Raw genomic sequence first — 18,782 nt, 5'->3', positions numbered from 1 at the left:
TGATAGCTTTGTGTATAGAGAGAAAGGCAAGTATGAGAATAAAAAAAGAGCAAGATTTGGCAACTAATTCCCATTCCCCCACTTAAACTACATTACTTCTTCAAACCTCTTTTTCCTCAGCTGTAACTTGACTTGGTATCTGTCACATAAAGTCATTATGAAGCTCAAGTGAGATGATTTAGATAATATAACTTGTTGTTATAAAGCACTATCTAAATGTTAGTTATTATTATTCATAATTATTTCTCAGTACATAAACACAGAATTTGTATTGAATTACACTTCTTGGCACATAGTAAGCACTTAATAAATGTTTGTTGACTTGACTTCTCATGCATCTGTTCTCTGTCACTAAGCAACTCCAGACTTCTCAGTTACAACTAAGGGAAAAACAATATCTCTTTGTGAACATAGTTATGACAAGTAGGTAAAAAGTTTAGCTTAGTGCAGTGCTTTAAAAAAGATCAGAGTCATTTATTACCTGAAGGAGGCAACAGGCTACAGTGGGTTTCTTGTAGACAAAAAACAAGACTGGTTTTGCCACCTGTGTAATCCTGTGTAAGCTACTTGTAAGCTTGAACAGGCCATGGAGCATCTCTGCCTCAGTTTTCACATATGTGGAAAAGAGGTGATAATACTTGCACTGCCACTGAAGAAGATTCTTCTAAAGAGAATAGTTTGACATGGAAAATACATAGATTTCTTTTGCAAGAGTATACTTATTTGTTAAGCCAGCAGTCATGGGGAAGTGGGAATGAGGGAGAGGAAGAGGAGGAAGAGCAGGAGAAGAAGAAAAAACAAGGAATACATTGTTTTTAAAAGCTAAAAAAGAAAACTTGTAAATCTTAAAGTATTATATGAATATGTTTGATAATAATAATAATAATAATAAAGATAGGTAGCATTGAGATAGCACCTACTAAGTGCAGGACAGCATGCTGAGTACTTTACAAAAATTATTGTATTTCAATCTCACAACAGTCTTGGGAAGTAGGTGTTATTATTATCCATATATTACAGTTGAGGAAATGTAAGACAAAAAAAAGGCTAAATGACTTGCACATACTTTGCAATTCCATGAAACTGAATTTGAACTTAGGTCTTTTTGTAATTTTTGCATATTTTTTCAATTGCATGTAAAAACAATGTAACATGCATTTAAAAAAAATTTAGTTCAAATTCCTTTCCCTTTCCCCTCCTTTAGAAGACACTTTATAGGGGCAGCTAGGTGGTGCAGCACCAGCCTTGAATTCAGGAGGACCCGAGTTCAAATCTGATCTCAGACACTTAACACTTCCTAGCTGTGTGACCCTGGGCAAGTCACTTAACCCCAGCCTCGGGGGGGGGAGTGGGGGTGGGAATAGAAGACAGTTTATAGATTTTGCATGTTCAGTCATGTAAAAAAATATTTCCACATTAGTGTGATGAGAAAGTAAACAGGCAAAAGAGGGGGGGGAAGGTTAAAAATGCTGTTATCTGCATTCAGATTCTATCAGTTCTTTCTCTGGAGATGAATATCATTTTTTAAAAAAAGATCTCTTGGGAATTGACTTAGATCATTGTATTCATAAGAATAGCTAGGTTATCCAAGTTGATTACCGTATAATATTGCTGTTACTGTGAACAGTGTTGTTCTGATTCTGTTGACTTTATGTTGTTTCAGTTCATGTAACTTTTCCCGAGTTTTTCTGAAGGCATCCTGCTAATGATTTCTTATAGCATAATCGTATTCTATCACAATTGTATGTTACAACTTGTTCAACAATTCCTCAATTGATGGACATCAAAATGTTCAATTTTTTGCCACCACAAAAAGAGCTGGTATAGATGGTTTTGTACTTATAAGCCCTTTTCCTCTTTAAAAAAAATCTTTTTCAGATATAAACCTATAAGTAGTATTTCTGGGTCAAAAGATATGCAGTTTTATAACTCTTTGAGCATATAAATTTAGGTCTTCTTGACTTTAGGGCCAGTACTCTATCCATTGCTCCACTTAGTTGCCTATCAGAGTCATATATTGTTACTATTTATATTTTTCAACCAGATTTGTGATTTATTGGCATAAAGAACTTCCAGGTGAGGAAATTTCCTCTACCAAAGATTAGTACCTTCTTCTCAACTCATCATCTTCAACAGTATGCCTAGGGTTAACTGAGTAATTAAGCAATTTGAACGTCCTAATGTCAGAGCATCTCATTTAAGATCACTGGGTATATCAAGGACTCACTAATGCATCTGTGTCCTGAACCTTATATGACAGCCCTGAGATATCTCAGGACTTAATTTGTATAATTTGCATAAGTGTGAGCCAAAAAAAAAATAGATGTAGAGAGAGAAGTTCTTTGAATGCTTTCTTTTTTTCTTGTAAAATCATCATCAGTCGTCATGGATATAATTGAGGCAGAACTTTTTCCAGATGACGTTTAAAATTTATACTTTTCAATTTGTAAAACGCTTCATATATTTCATTGGATATTTAGAATAACCCTGTAAAGTATATATTGTTATTGCCACCAGCATTACAGATAAAGAACCTGAGGCAGAGAATAATTAAGTGACTTTCTTAAGTTCACACAGTATGTGTCTGAGTAAGAATGCAAGTCAAAGTCTTGAGACTTCACCCCCATTGGTAATTCAGCAGAACTGACTCCTATTGCTTAAGGTGCCATGCATTCTGTCGTTTTTCTTTTTTAATGTGCTATCTTGTTGACCAGTTTTTCCCAGTACTTTAGAGCATCCTGAACTGCCTATACTATTTTTTCAGCTTGACTATTTATTTAATGTTGATGGGGTACAATACTGACAGGTTGGATAAGGTTCCTCTCCACAAATTTTTTAAATTTGTCTGAGATAAATAAATACAGACTCACTGTCAGGAACAATAGCATACAACAATCCATAAATAGCAAATAATTGGCACCAAACTCTGAAGTCATTACAGAGCTAGTACTTTGAACTATTTTGAGAAAGATTCTAGCCCAATCCAAAAGTCCTTCCCTTTGAAATGTTACTGCAGAACCAACACGGATTCTTAAACACAGCTTCTTTGTCACTTTCCCTCCCCAAAAAATATGCCCTTTATCATCCTTTACCATCTTTTCAATATCAGAAGCACTCCCAGGTCATTTCTCTCACAACTCTTGGTTTCACACAAACATTTCCTAGAAGCATAGAATGCTCTTTACTAATCATATTTTCTTGGCCCTATAATCATGATAACAATAAAAGAAGGTACTACATTTATAATCCAAGAAATTAGAGTCTCCATGAAATATAGAAGAATGGTAGGGTCCAAGAATTCCAACTTAAAGGTACTTAATTCAAAAAGAATGACCTTCAATAAGGGGTCACCTACTTATTAGTTACATGTGAGGAAGTCACTTAACCTTGTGGTACTATAGAGCAATAAAATTGGAGTCAGAGACTGTAGTTTATATCCCAGGTGACCAGTTCTTTGATTTTGGTCAACTTTGACTTGATGTGATTTCTCTCAATCTCAATTTACTCATTGGAAAAAGAGAGTGACAATACACCCATTCTTCCAAGGATCCTGTTTTGTGAGGAAAACCTTACAACATTATACAAATGAATTTTATTATTAGTATTCAATGTACTTGTAGTCTTTTCAAGACCTCAACTCCTCAAAAGATCATAGGTTTAGAGTAGAAATGTCCTCAGTATACATATGGAGAAATTGAGGCTAGAGAGGTAATGTGATTTTCCCAAATTCCTAATCTCTCCTTTTCAATCAAGGACTTTTTCTACTATACCACAATTGATCATTATTAGGTCTTGTTATTTATGTAATTGGCATGGTCCAAAGAGTATATATCCCTGATCTAAGACTATTTTGTGGATTAGATGTTCAACATCTTCAGGGTTTGTTTGGTGCTTTTTCCACCTAATGGAAACATACTATCTTTGCCTTCTAGTTGAATTATTACAATGATCAACCTCTAAAGGGAATGCTCTTGATTTCTACTTGTGAGCTCCAAGTGCCTCAGAGAATCCCATTCTTTTCACCAGGAAAAAAAAAAGAAAAAAGTAGTTAGGATTTAAAAAAAAATTAGACAAGGATACAAATCTTCAACATGACAGCCCTTTATTGGTACAATCCTGCTTCAAGCTTACCCCAGACTCAAACCACTATATCCTGCAACTGTAAAGGGCCAAGACTTTTAAGAGTCTTACAGCATATATATCAGTTAAATCAAAATATCACAAATATCACATTTTACATGAGGTATCCAGAGCCACTGATGTCAAGATAGAAACAAAAATTCGGTGACCCAGACTTAACATTGAAACAGTAGGCCATTTAGATTATTTTTCAGATATTCCCATTTCTTAACTGGAAATACTAGTAGAATTTCCACTGAAAATGTCCTCATACTATTATTTCTTTATTTACTTTGTATTTTCCTCTCTGTATGTATATTATTTCCTCTCAATAGAATGTAAATTCCTTGAAAGCAGGTATTTTGTTTTTCCTTTTATTTTCTGATCCCTGTATCTCCAGCACCTAGGACAGTGCCTGGCAAAAAATAAGTACTTAAGAAGTGTTTATTGATTTGAAATGAGTTGAATTGAATGAGCAGAGCTTAGATGCTTAGAAGGCTGAAGGCAGTGACTTCTTCAAGACCCATAGTGAAAAAAGAGACTACCATTTTCAGTGGTCACTGTGAGCTGTTGTACAGTAAACTATAATTAAACCATATCTTTTTCCATGTTCTCTTTTATCCTGGATCCACGTGAAAGTTGTAAAAGAACCCCATGATTAGTCTTTGAGCAGCTGCCAATTTCATCGTGCAATGAAGGAAAATGCCAACTGCTTAGTGATCTGAATTGGCTCATTTGACCATTACTAAAAAATGAGGAAGTGAAGATGAATCCCCTCCAGTATGTTTCACCACTATGGCTTTCATTGTTTTCTTTCTAGGAATAAGAATTTATAATTCTAATAATAGAATGTACAACTCTAATAATAGAATTTGTAGCTATTATAAATTGATCATTTATATTTTATTTTATAAAATATGTATATAAAATAAAAGAATATAGAATTCTAAAAAAAATAGAATTTAGAATTCTAATAAGAATAAGTTTCAAAGAGTCAGCTAGGTGGCCCAGTAGATAGAGCAGCAGCCCTGAACTCAGGAGGACCTAAATTCAAATTTGATCTCAGACACTTAACACTTCCTAGCTGTGTGACCCTGGGCAAGTCACTTAACCCCAATTGCCTCGGAGAAAAAAAAAAGAATACATTTCTCTTGTGCTTCTAGCACTAGAGGTCTCCTTTCTTCTTGGGATGTGTCATTGATAAAAACAGTAACAGCAACAACAAGCAACTACAACAATATGGATATGAGGTGTCTGAAAAGGAGCCATTTGGAAATTGTTAAGCTAATGCATTCAGTTATCCATTCAGCAAGTTGATTTCTTGATCAGAGTTACTTACTTGTATATGTACTCTATATTATATATACTATATCCTCTCACTGAAACATAAGTCTTTGAGGCAGAGACTGTTTCATTTCCCTTTTTGTGTCCTTAGAGTTCTATACAGTGCCTTGTACATAGTACTTAATAAATACTTGTTACAATAATTTTTTTAGTTAAATCAGTAGGAACTGAAAGCGCAATTATTGCCATGTGAGATCCAGGAAACTGTTTAACATTTTAAAAGAGGTCCTCATATTTGAAATGGTTGGAAGCAATAGCTTTAAAACTCTCATCTTTGAGAGTTTTAAATTCAGGAGAATTGTGAAAACCTGTGATCTCATCAATGTAGAGAGTCCCAGTGTGGAAATACCCTCTACTGTTAGAGATCAAACAACTCATCTGCCAAACCTGGGAGAGGATGCTGAATTTAGCCACAGGATCCTGAATTCAAATCCCAATGAATTACTCTTCTAGGTTAATTGAGTCAAGTTAACTTCTCTTGGTCTCTATTTTGTCATCTATAAAATGAGGGACAGTTATAGATTAGATGACTTCAAAAGATCTTTTGCATCTCTTAAATCTATGACAGTATGAGGGAAACAATCTTAACAGTCTTAAGAGGCAAGGTGTTCTGACTACAGAGTTAGGAGCTAGTAAGAAAAGACTAAAGCTATTCATTACCTGAATCCTTCAAGAAGTGATACTTTTTTTTTCTGAAATCATCCAGTGTTATTGATGGAACCCTAACTTTGAAAAAGAATATAGGAGCTTCCTACTTTAAAAAAGCCTAACATACACAATGCTAAATTCACTCTAAAGATAAGTTAGGCACTGATTATGCAGTTTGCAAAATGAATCTTCACTTTACAAAGAACATATTATAAAATTGTTTGAAATTTCAAAATGCTGGATTGCTTTTGAAGTGAATTAATTTATCCACTGTCTTAGTCACATCTCCTTTTTTCAGGAAGACTGCTTTTCTGTGTATGTGTATCTCAGTAGATAAAGAATAAACTGTTGAAGGGTATACATTTCTTGAGACTGGGGAATATTTTTGTCTTCATATTCCCTGTCCCCTTCTCATTCCTAGCAAGGAAGGAAGGAAAGAAGGAAGGAGGGATAAAAGGACAGAAAGAGGGAGGTAATGAAGGAAGGAAGGAGGGAAGGAGGGAGGAAGTAAAAGGCAGAATTTATTAAATGTTTATGTAACTAGTACTTTGCTAAGTATCGGGAATACAAAAACAAAGACAAACCTTTCCCTAGGGGAGTGTATGGAGAGATAAAACTTAAAATATGTAGATTTCCAAGGGCAGTGAATCTATCCCCTCTCCTCCCACCTCAATCCTTTGTAGTGAATAAGATTCTACCATGTATTATAGAATAAAACCTTCCCCTCTTCCTTCCATGTCCACATAAGCAGTCCTGGCACCAATAACTGCCTTAAAGGCTGCCTTATCAAATGGAACTGGAGGTGGGTTTGCACACAGGTTCTCAAAGTCTATGCACGAGACTACCATGCATCTTCTAATTAAATATCCACAACCCACTGGTGAACAGTCAAAGGCAATTTACTCTCCCTATAATAGACAAAAATCTTCTTCAATATAAAAAACAATTGCCTCTGATTTGTATTCCTACTTCTCTTTTCAATATCTAATTCTAGTCCAATCAAACAGTTACAATTATCAAGAAATTTCACCTGTGCAGAATGAGGCAGGAGGGGGACACACTAAAATCGGGGGCTGCATTTCACTTTCTAAATCACAATTCATTTTAAACTGCATGATTGCTTGTGAAAGAACAGGACGTTAACTCATTAAAGTTAAAAAATATACTCGATGACTTAAAATAAATAATCCTTTTTGGTGATTGTGTCATACCTTCACTCTTAAATGTCAGCCCAGGGAAGATTTGAATGGTTAGATTAGCCCAGAGAAGGAGCCCAGCTCAGGAGAGCTGTCTCCTCAGCCAACAACAGACCACTGTTTTGGGGGGGAATCTCAGCTAGGTCTACTCTCTTTCTGACTGCACTGTCACTCTCTTTGTCCATCTGGGATGCCAATTACCACGAGATCTAATCAATTAAGGAATATAGAAAGCCCAGAATGATGGAGTCTCTAGAGGACATAGACCTGGACTGCCTTCCAGAGCCTCAGAACCACAAACTTGGAGACACCATCAAGGACTTCCTCTGTGAGCATTATGCCTCCAGTTTAGGCCAGTTAAGGGAGAAGCAGATTGGTTGAATGGGTGGTCATTAGCCAGGAAATCCGTATATGCCATCTGCTGGTTGTATGATGCTTGTAGGAAAATCACAGCTTATTCTTTTCACTGTAAAATGTGTAGAGCAATAGGATGGTACTGAAGAGTAATATTAATGGATAAATCCAAAATAGAAAATTAGAAGCTGGACAAAGACAACTGGGAATGAATGGGTGGGAAAAGCACTGGATGTAGTGTCAGAAAGCTGGGGTTTAAGACTGTCTCTGTCACTCATGAGTGTGATCCCAGGTGAGTGATTTAACTTTGTTGGCTGCCATTTTGTCAACTATAAAATGAGGGGACTTAGATTAAGGTCCTTCAGAATTATAAAGTTGTGATTTTATGATGTTTTGAAGTCCTTTCCAGCCCTAGATTTCCATCCTATGCTATTAAGCATTTTCTGCAGGACCAGTTAGGTAGCACCATAGTGCACAGAGTGCTGAGTCTGGAGTCAGGAAGATTCATCTCCCCGAGTTCAAATCTGGCCTCAGACACTTACCAGCTCCTGGTCAAGTCACTTAATCCTGTTTGCTTCAGTTTCTTCATCTGTAAAATGGGCTACAGAAAGAAACAACAAACCACTTTAGTATCTCTGCCAAGAAAAACCCAAATGGGGCCATGGACAGTTCGATATGACTGAAATAATTAATAACAAAACCTCTAGCAAAATGGAAATAACAGTTTGTTTTCAATCCAATAAATGTTTATTAAGTACACTATATACAAAGCACTATGGATAAAGAAAAATGAAATAAGATATGGACCCTACATTCAAGGAATGGGGGTAAGGTTAAGATTTGCACCTAAATAAATTTGAAAGGGAAAAAAAAAGATATAATAGTGCAAAGCAAAGGTAAAAAGTTAACTGAAAAATATGAGAGGTCACTTTGACCTCTGAGAAATCAAGGCGTTGGCACTTGAGTTAGGCTTGGAAGGAAGAATCATGAGATTATTGAATTAGAACTAAGTGAAAAGATCATGGAGTCATCTAGTTTAGTGTTTTCTCTTTATATAGGAGATTGAGCCCCAGACAGCTTTAAATGGGTAACAAGGAGAGAAGGGAAGGGAATAAGCAAATGTATTGCACCTACTACGTGCCAGATAATGTGCTAATGTTACAATATTATAATAGATGCCATGTAAATATAATAACTCGTTTCTTTACTTTCTGCTTCTAGATGAACAAGAGCCAGCAGTCAGCAGCGATTCAGATATCTCGCTGATCATGGCGATGGAAGTTGGACTCTCTGATGTAGAGCTTTCTACTGACCAAGACTGTGAAGAGGTGAAATCCTGAAATGTTGAGCAAAGACAAAGGGGATGGTCGGGCTCCAGGGGGAAGGGGAGGGGCGAGCTTCAGGTCTCACTACACTCATCCACCTCCAGACCACCACCACAGCTTCAGTGTGCTCCATTCTGGGAGGGTCCACGAAAAGCAATACGTAGAGTTTCATCAACCTGGACGCAGTTTCAGCATCTCTCCATCAGTCCATAATGTTGGCAGCTTGGAAGTCGAAAGCGGATTTATTTTCCACCACCCCCACGTGCCCAAGGACATGGGCTCCGGCGGCTCAGAAAACAGTGACTGAACGGACAGCTTCGAGAGTGTTTCCTACTTTCATTTCACCTTCTTATTTCCACCCTCCCTCCATCACTGGCGACTTTGGATTGGGGGTGGTGGTAGTGCTGTTGACATTTTATTCAGTGTTGTTGCTGTTGTTTTTAAGGGTATCTGTAATTTGCTTGATTTGGGGCTCCCTTCAGCTTATTCCTCCCACATTCTTGTCGGGAAGCAACCAGTGCCTGCTCTGATCCATTTGTAATCCATCTCTCAGTTTTCTGACCTTGACATTTCATCATGAAGTATGCATGGGTCTGAGAAGAACTGGTACCCCATCCCCTCATAACCATCTGAACCAGCTCTCATTAAGATTTTCAATTCTCCCAAGTGAGTCCTGAAAATCACATCTGCCAGAGGGCTCCCCCTCCTCAATTCACTTGACTTCAATCCCTAAATCGGAAGCTGAAGTTACATTATCCTGGCTTCCATTTGCCAAGTGCCATTAAAGGCACATCCATGTCTCATAAAAGGAAAAGGAATAGGGTTCACTTTTTGCAAGTTCGGAACATCTCCGGTTGTATTACTAGCATTCTGTGATTTTGAAGGGCTGGTAGCTGGGGGCTCATGAGAAGTTGTACAGCTAAGCCTGGGCTCTTTTTTACCTCCAAGCCAAAATCCTTGAGCATCGATTGGTTCCCATGAGAATACGGGTCCATCTTGGATCATGGGTGAGCTGGGCTTGATAGGTTATGAAAACTGACTAGGGAAAAGCTACGACAGAGTTGGCTATTTCCGACCTTTAAGCATAGCAAAGACAATAGCAGGAAAGGCAGCAAATAAGGGCCACCTTAATCCCTAAACTTGGTGTTTACACCTGACCCTGGTCCATATGGAAGATTTAGATAACTCCTTAATGAATGATTTGCCCTATTCCCTTAGCACAACTGTTTGCCAGGGGGAGTGTCATCCTTCTACATCATTTTATCCCCAGAAGAACAGTGTGGGACTTGACTAAATCAAGTTTCTCCCAGCTGTGAGAGGCTGAGCAAGGAAAATGAAAAGAAGAGGCACTGAGTAAATGTGAAAGCTTACCAGGGTTTTAAAATTGGGTTTTTAACTTTTTATTTTTCTCCCCTTACCTTTCACAGAGATGTGCTATTTTTATAGCAGGTAATCGCATATTACATTTGAACTGTCCGAGTGCAGAGAAGACTTTTAAGTTGACTTGGTCAATGTCTCTTGCTAATGATCCCTGAAGCTCCTCACCCATTGTGTGAAGCCCCCTGTTGTCCATAGTTGAAAATTGGGTGTAGATCTCTCTTTACGTTCCCTCTGTGTTCTGAGGAAGACCCTTTTACCCTATGTCAAAAACCCACTGAACAAACAGATGGGGGTTTTATTGTCAGGATATACTGCTTGCCAAAACATGGAAGTTCTGGGAGACCACTGGCCATTGTTATCTGTTATTTAAGAGGACCCCTCTGGGCAGGTTTGCAGATTGCCAAAAAAAAAAAAAAAAGATAAGGAAGTGTTTTCTGCCTATAGGAACTTTTCACCCATCTGGAACTCAAATTAGAGATAAGAAGAGATCTTTGACTATGGCCTGGCCCTTTTTACTGAGAGATCCTTGCCCACAGCTCTGACCAGTGATGTGGAACTGAAAGTTGGAATCAGGGGAGGCACCCTGGCTTGGGGAGGAGAATGGAAGGAGCCTTTCTCTCCATGACCTCAGTCTGTTTCAGGTCTAGGAGCAGATAGAGTCCTTGACAAGAGCCTAAATCTGGGCAATGTAAAAATTCATTGTTCTGTACTTTTTCTGAATGACTTTTAAAATACTAAGTGAAACGAGATCCTTGGTTGAAAGGTATTATAGACAAACATTGATTATCTAGCTGTGGGTTATCCATAGAAAACTCTTAATCCCAGATGAGTTTTCTCTTTTCTACTCAATATACGCCTGGACCACCTCTCTCTCCCATCAATCACTATGGGCTCAGAAGATGCAAACTGATTTGGGTATTATTAAATTGAGACAAACATGATTGAGACAAATCTGTGATTTTAAGAAATCATAATACATTCCAAAGCCAGATTTTTTAAAATGATTTTTGAATTACATTATGCTTCTGAATTATCAGCATCATTATTCCCCTATGGTAATAAAGATAAGCAAGAGTGATAGATATATATATGAAATAATAATTGTAATTATTACTCAAGCTGACCTTACAAGACTTCTTTTATGCGAGTCTCAGTTTCCTCATTTGTAAAATGAGGTGGTTCAACTAGATGATCTTTAAAGTTTCTTCTCTAAAGCTATGGTCCTCTGATTCTACCTTTGTGATCTTGGGCAAGTTAATCACAAGGCCTCCATTTCCTCCTCTAGGAAATAGGTGACTTGGACTCGGTGATCGATCTCCTATATGATTTCCAGTGAAATCCTATCATTTGGGGTACAAAGACAGAAACCCACAAATTAGTGGGTAGCCTCCTGCAGTTTCTATTGTTATCATAAGGCTCTATGCTTCACAAAACATCACATTTACGGTCAATACCCATTTATTAAGCACCAAATGAAGGATTGTGTTGGGGGAGATCCAAAAATAATTCAGACATGACCTCAATACATCATATCAATAATTTTTGCAGAAATTATCTATTTACCTGAGCTGTAACTAGAAATTCTTTCACCTGGGCCAAAAGTAACTGAGCCTGAAGAGGGGAAAGTGCAGAAGAAATGTGCCCCTTTACCATATCTTCATTTGGGCTCTGCTCATTATTGAAGATCAGTTTGAGAATTAGTCACTAAAGTGACTCAAGTGGATAATGAGAGACCAGTCTGAGTTAGAGCAAAGGAGACAGCTTGCTAGTCATCTCCCCCTCCCCTTTCTATGGGTGTAAATGCCACCCAAATAGACTTATGTATCCAAAGATAACATTTTTTCCTTTTTAAAAAAAATAATACAGGGTAAAAGAGCCCTTTGGGAAATTTTTGTGAGGGGGAAGGAATCCCAAATGTCTAAATTATGCCATGGATATCAATTATTCTTTACCAGTTATTATTTTGAAAAAAACTACACAATCTATTTTGGTTTCGTGATGAAATAAAATTTAGTGTTTTGTGGAATCAGGAGCCCAGAGGGATTCCAAATCTCTGCTTGTCCCTCCCCAACCTAGCTTAGCCATCAGATCTTCTTCTTCCCCAAACACAATAATCATGATTATTACCTAAGCTGACTTTACAAGACTTCCTTTATACAAGTCTCAGTTACCTCATCTATAAAATGGCATGGTTCAACCAGATGAACTTAAAGTTTCTTCTCTAGAGCTATGGTCCTCTGATTCTACCCTTGTCCTGGCTAGTCAATCATGGAGCCTCCACTTCCTCCCCTAGGAAATGGGTGGCTTGGACTAAGTGATCGATCTCCTATGTGATTTCCACTTAAATCCTATGAATTGGGGTACAAATTCAATCCTACAGATAATTCTTAAACTCATGGATTTCAGTTTCAAGGGGAGAAGGATAAATAAATATTGCCATTAAGTATAGGAAGTCTCCATCAGTACAAGGTTTTTGTACACCTGAGGAAAACAACGGAATTCCAGGTCTGTGATCTGCCATTTATAACCCAATGGATCCAAAAAGCTGTTCCTTTTATCAAACCTCAATTTTCCTCCTTGAAGCTTTCCTGTATTTTTTGGCAATTAGGGTTATGTGACTTCATTTGCTAATAACTATCTGAGATTGGATTTGAACTCAGGACTTCCTGACTCCAGTGCCAATGTTCTAGCCACTCTACTATCTGGCTGCCTCTCCCCCGGTTGTCTAAGAACTAACCTTTGGAGTCAAGCAGAACAATCCTCATCCCTTTTCCACATGATAACCCATCAGATACTTGAAGGCAACTATCTTCTCTTCTTTAAGTCTTCTTTTCTTCAGGCTAAAATTCCCTATTATCTTCAACCAGAATCCATAGGGCATGGACTTGATGTTCATCTCCATTCTCATTCCCTTCTATTGGATGTTCTCTAATTTGTCTGTTTCTATCCTAAAATGTGGCTTTTCCTTTTGGGATAAATCTGGAGGCTGCTTTTATTATTACATGCACATTCCTCTTGGATGTGACCTAAAGCTTGATTCTCAGTACAAGTTAATTTCCTATGTAGGTGAGAGTTTTGAGGAAGATGAGTGAGTCAAAAGTGGAAGACATTCATTTCCATGTATCTAAGCCTAACAAGAGACGCTCCATTAGCATTTGTGGGTAAAAGAGGTTTGAATTTGATGGAATTCATGATTTCAGATCAGAGTCAAAAGCCATTTCAGGTATGACTCTCAAAAATCATTCTCACCTCCTCAAACAGGATACAGGAAGTCATGGACTCCTGAGACATCTTCCCATACATCCTTCTTCTCCCCTCTTGGAACTTGAGAATCATAGAAGGCTAGAGCTGGAAGCTCAAACAATAAGTCATCTAGTCCAGTCACTTCAACCTCCCTTCTCATTTTCTCATCCTGTTTCTTCTTTTTCTATTTTCTCTTCCCTCCTTTTCTTGCTTCCTTTCTTTCCCTGACCTCTTCCATAAGTTAACCAGTGAAACTCTCAAACCCTTGTCAAGACTAAAGAAGACCCCAATCTGTCATATTTTGGTTTTGGTTTTATCTTTCTCCACATACTGTTGTATCTAGATTTGAGTTGCTAATGAGAAAAGTCATTTGTTATAAAGCAAATGGAAAGTGCAGTTTCACAAGGTAGTGACTTCCCCATTTCTGTAGGTACTTAAACTATCAAAGGTGTCATCAAGGACATTCAAACTTTGAAAAAGGAATTGAATTCAGTCATACAATTCAAAATTGGAAGAGAGTTTGAGGTCATTTAATAGACCTGAGTTCCCTTCTAACTCTGTGATTCTATGATTTTAATCCAATTTTCTTATTTTCACTCTCTTCATTTCACCAGTCTTGTCCCAACCACCGATAGCCCTTGTTCCTCTCAAGTTTTCTTGTCATTAACTGACCCTTTGATAATAATACATCCATACTGCAATCTGATTCACTATCTCCATACTGTCACTATTATTTCAACTCCTCCCCTTCAACAATTTCCCAAAGAGCTCTGGGGATAGAATAATCCATTCCCACCATTCACTCATAGGATCATTCAAGCATAAATAAAGAACTAGTAGGGACCTCAGAGGCCATCTTACCCAAATTACAATTTAATTTACAATTAAGGAAACTCAAGCCCAGCTCATCAAAATGATTCGCACAAAGTTGAATGGGTTATAAATGTCAGACACAGTATCTAAGCCCAGCTCCTTTGAGTCCAAAAATAGTATTTTCATCAAGCCATCTCTCACCTTAGTTCTTATCATTATTTCACTACAAATACATTGTGGGGTGATTAGAGATATTGAAAAATATATTTGACTTCAAATGGAGAAAGAGGAAGATGGTAATGGCAATCTCCACTTGGTCAAGTTGGTGACAGCCAGGGAATAGTGTGGCCACTTAGCAAATGTTGGTTATCCAAAACTAATGAGTGCCTTGAATAATAGTGGTTAAAGGAGAGGGGCAAAATAAAAAAAAAAAAAGCCCTCCTTTGCTCACACAGTGAGAGGAGAGGCAAGTTTGGAGGATCTTGGAATGAGAAGAAAATGAATATGAAAACAAGAATACCTGAATTAGAATGCCACAGACTCTACTCCTAACTTCTGGGCAACCTGGACAGGTTGCTACCCCTCTCAATGCTCAGTCCCCTCATCTATTTAAAAGAAAAAGTAGTGTTGGACTAGTTATCCAACTAGTTAGAATTCAGAAAATTAGACTAGTTGTCTAAATTTCTCTCCAGCTCTAAATCTGGAATTAGCTATGATCATAGTCTGGATGTAAAGACTAGGATTTCAGTTCTCCATTGAATGGACTTCTTTTTGAGGGTCATGATTGCTGTCCATGACAGTGGAGAGCAGAGAAAAGAGAAAGAGATTGATTCTCAGTAAACAATGATTAAATTCTCATCGTCACTCAGTCCTTCTCCCTCTGCCTTCCTTCCTCTCCACCTAACAACCCCAAGGCTCTCTGTGATAAAAGCAGGCCCTATTTTAAAAGCCCATGGATCAATAATCAGCCTCTTCCACTTCGATCCCTTTAATGGAACTGAATTGTAATCCCCGGAATGGGTGGTAAGGTTCCAGATCCTGTAGGGGGCCATTAATAACCAGACTTCAGTTACCACTTGCCCAACAAAAGCTCTCCAGTTGTAATACTTATTCAACAAGGAAAAACCCAAGGTCAAGTCCATCTCTTTGTCTTGCCCTCCAAACTGAGCCTGGTTCTTGTGCTCCAGAATCAAGAGACTCTTTCAGAAAAACCTATTTTCAAAGCTCTTGAATCTATCGGCAGCACACCTAAGGAACAGATGTTCAATTCCTGTTTATTGACAATGATAAGTGCTTTTCTTAGGAGACTAAAGTATGGGTTGGGGAGAAAAAATATAGAAAATCCTTCTCATCCTCTGCCAGGGTAAGGCTCTTTGCTCTCCGAATCCTAGAGATTCCTATGACATTGCCATTGATCTTGAAATGATGGGTCATAGGAAAAGGGAATGGGAGAAAGAAAGGGATCCCACATTTACTCTACAGACCAAAGACAAAGAATCATTGAGGTGGATGACCTGTTTCTTGCATTGATAAAGCTTTGTTTTCTTCAACTATTTCCACAAACAAAACTCAAGGTAAAGAGAGAAAGAGGATATGTCATGAAAGGAGGACTAGATGATCTGGATTCAAATTCTGATTTAAGTGACTATGTTAGGTAAGCCATCTCATAGCCTCAGTTTCTTCACTTTTCTTTCTTAAAATGAAGGAGTTGGAGTATATAATTCCAGAAGTCCCTTTTGAGACTAATATTTCTGAGATTCTAAATCCCAGCATTATATCTGGGTATTCTCTCAAATATTGATTTACTTTACCAAATCCCAAAGTCTAAAACAAGTAGTGGCCTTAGACCCCCCCATTTCTCCCATTGAGAGCTTAGCCCTCATTCCTTAGAAATTTCACCCCAATCCATTGCTTTCTTAAAGACTTAGATGTTCTCACATCCTTTTGTCTAGAATTGAGAATGAAATAGAGAATATGTTGATTTGCATATTGCCAAAGAATGTCCATTTATGTCCAGTGGCTATACACAGTGTCTCCAGATCTCTAGAAGAAAACACTAGAGCGTTCCAGGTACAAATAGATATTCGTGCAGTTGAAGAATGAATAATAGTCTGAAACTTGTTGCTGTACCCCATGGCACGGATGCACGAGAGTATTCTTGGGAGGGGGCAGGGTGCCCTCTGCTGGATCATCTCTTCTCTTGCAGAGTCTTGACATGACTTTTCATGTCCACTTCTTTTTTTATTTAAAATTATAACTGCTTCTTCAGCAACCCCAATATAACCCACTTTTAAAAAATAAAAATTAAAAAAAAAAGATCACATACGAAGAATACTGGAAAGTTGGATGGGAAACCCCGGTGGATAGGCAATCTCATTATCAGCAGCAACTTTTCTTCTGAAAAATAGAAAAGCTCATTACTCTGTTTTCTAAGAAGGTTTGGCCAGCTGGAATGATTGCCTGGAGATCTAAAATCAGGGACTAATTTCTTTGTCATTACCCTGATAATTTGGCCATGTGAAATTCACAAGGAAGATCAATAAACATGCTTCTTTCTGATGAATGTAAAGGGTGTGGACGATCCAAGTATATTTGTATCTGTACATAGCCCCATATTTATTTCTCACTTCCACCTTAGTCATCTGGAAAAGGTTGTACCATTTTATAATTAGAAAAAAATGTAGGGGGGGAGGGCAGGGAGGGACTGTTATTTTTATAGTGGGATGTTCCTTGTATTTAGCAAACTTTACATGATTTTTGTACTTGTGAAAAGATACATTCCATCCATTTCCAAGGGGAAAATAGATGATTTTTTTCTTTAAGGTGGATTTTAAGATTAAAAAGAATGTGGGCTCCATTTAACATAAGTTAAGCTGAGAGTGGGTCATTCTGGCTTGTGGAGTCAACCTCCTAAGCAGTATCTAATGGTATCAGGCTTATTAGACTGCAAAACATTACCAGCAAAGGCCAGCATACAAAATGTGAACACATACATACACATGCTTATTTTAACTCCTTTTACACTTTCTCACTTGAGCATAAGCTAATCAGCTGCCCTATTGGATCTATTTCCAGTTAAGAGATCACTTTTTTGTAATCTTTTTGAAGCACTGGTTGGACCGGGCATGAAGGACAATTTTTAGGACTTTCCTAATGGAAATCCAATATTCTTTCCTGAATGTGCCCTGAATGTTTCCTAGCCAAATGGATCACAATCCAGATGTGCTTTCTACAAGAGGAATCTCCGTCCAGTTCTTCATGTGACATCTATGGACATCTGGATCGATTCCTCATTCAGAGCATCACCATGACCTGCTGATGAGACACAGACCTGGGAATCTCTGCACCAAATGCCAGTGGCATTTGCATTACTTGTTAGGGTTTTCCCTTGGCCTTTTTGCTGGCCACTGTTTGGTAGCAGAGGTGCATGGAATGGGCCATTTTTTATCCCACCATCCTTTTCTGTACAGAACTGCAGATGTATTTTGGTGGATAGTGCAGGTCCAGGCATGAGTTTATTTCATTCTATATGTATCTCTCCCCCGTCTTCTTCCTCCATCCCTCCCAATGCACTTTAAATCTCTCTTGAAAAATAGAGGAATCAGAAAACTCTGAAAGGGATTCCTTTGCCTGATTAGGAAGAAGTCCAGACATAGACTCGACTTTTTTGGACACTGTCATGTGCTTCAAAGAGCACAGAGAGCAGGTCTTACTTTGGGGGTAATAGAAAAATATGGAGGATGATTGGAAACCTTCAGTAGTATGACATGGCTATTTTTGTTATCTAGAAGATTCTAATGTAAATAAATGCAACTGTGTTATTATGTACCAGTAAAAATCTTGAAGCTATAAAAGCTAAACCAAGGATTGTGAATTCTGAGACATTTTATTGCAAGGTTGGGGGTGGGGATGGGGAGGGGTGGGGATTTTTGTTTTTGGTTTTGGTTTTTGGTTTTTGTTTTTTAATAAAAGTGGAATCAGACTATTGCCCTTGCTACTCAATGTGTATTTACTATGGCATCCCCTCCTGTAATCTATAAAGCAGAAAAGTCAAACGCCAACAGCATCAGGGGCCACTGGGCCACACATAAGGATCCCTGAATGCTGTATATTGGCTTAGAAAACCACACTTATATTATTCATGTTTTATTATATTTTTATTCATTCTATTTTAAAAATTCCCAATTACATTTTAATCTAGTTAGGGCCAAACAGGGGGAATGTTGTGAGTCATCTGGACTAGTCATCTAGTCAAACATCTAATGCTTGACATCTCCATAATAGAAGCATGATTTACCCACCCAGAGAATTCCAGTTCATGACATTTAAGTGACCTGAAGTTGTGGAAAGAATACTGGAC

General features: G+C 37.9%; 1 protein-coding gene across 2 annotated transcripts in view; it reads left to right on the top strand.

Moving 5' to 3' along the window:
• The window catches only part of RNF150 (ring finger protein 150), a 325,703-nt gene extending 307,417 nt beyond the window's left edge, over positions 1 to 18,286 (top strand). For both annotated transcript variants that reach the window (XM_074275042.1, XM_074275041.1), the window contains one exon: positions 8,883 to 18,286. In XM_074275042.1, coding sequence (XP_074131143.1) covers positions 8,883 to 9,001 — 119 coding nt within the window. In that variant the 3' untranslated portion in view covers positions 9,002 to 18,286. The remainder of the gene's footprint in view (positions 1 to 8,882) is intronic.
• The last annotated feature ends 496 nt before the right edge of the window (positions 18,287 to 18,782 follow it).

Source organism: Sminthopsis crassicaudata, chromosome 6 (assembly GCF_048593235.1).
Source record: "Sminthopsis crassicaudata isolate SCR6 chromosome 6, ASM4859323v1, whole genome shotgun sequence".
NCBI lineage: Eukaryota > Metazoa > Chordata > Mammalia > Dasyuromorphia > Dasyuridae > Sminthopsis > Sminthopsis crassicaudata.
This window is presented reverse-complemented; position numbering and strand designations above follow the sequence as displayed.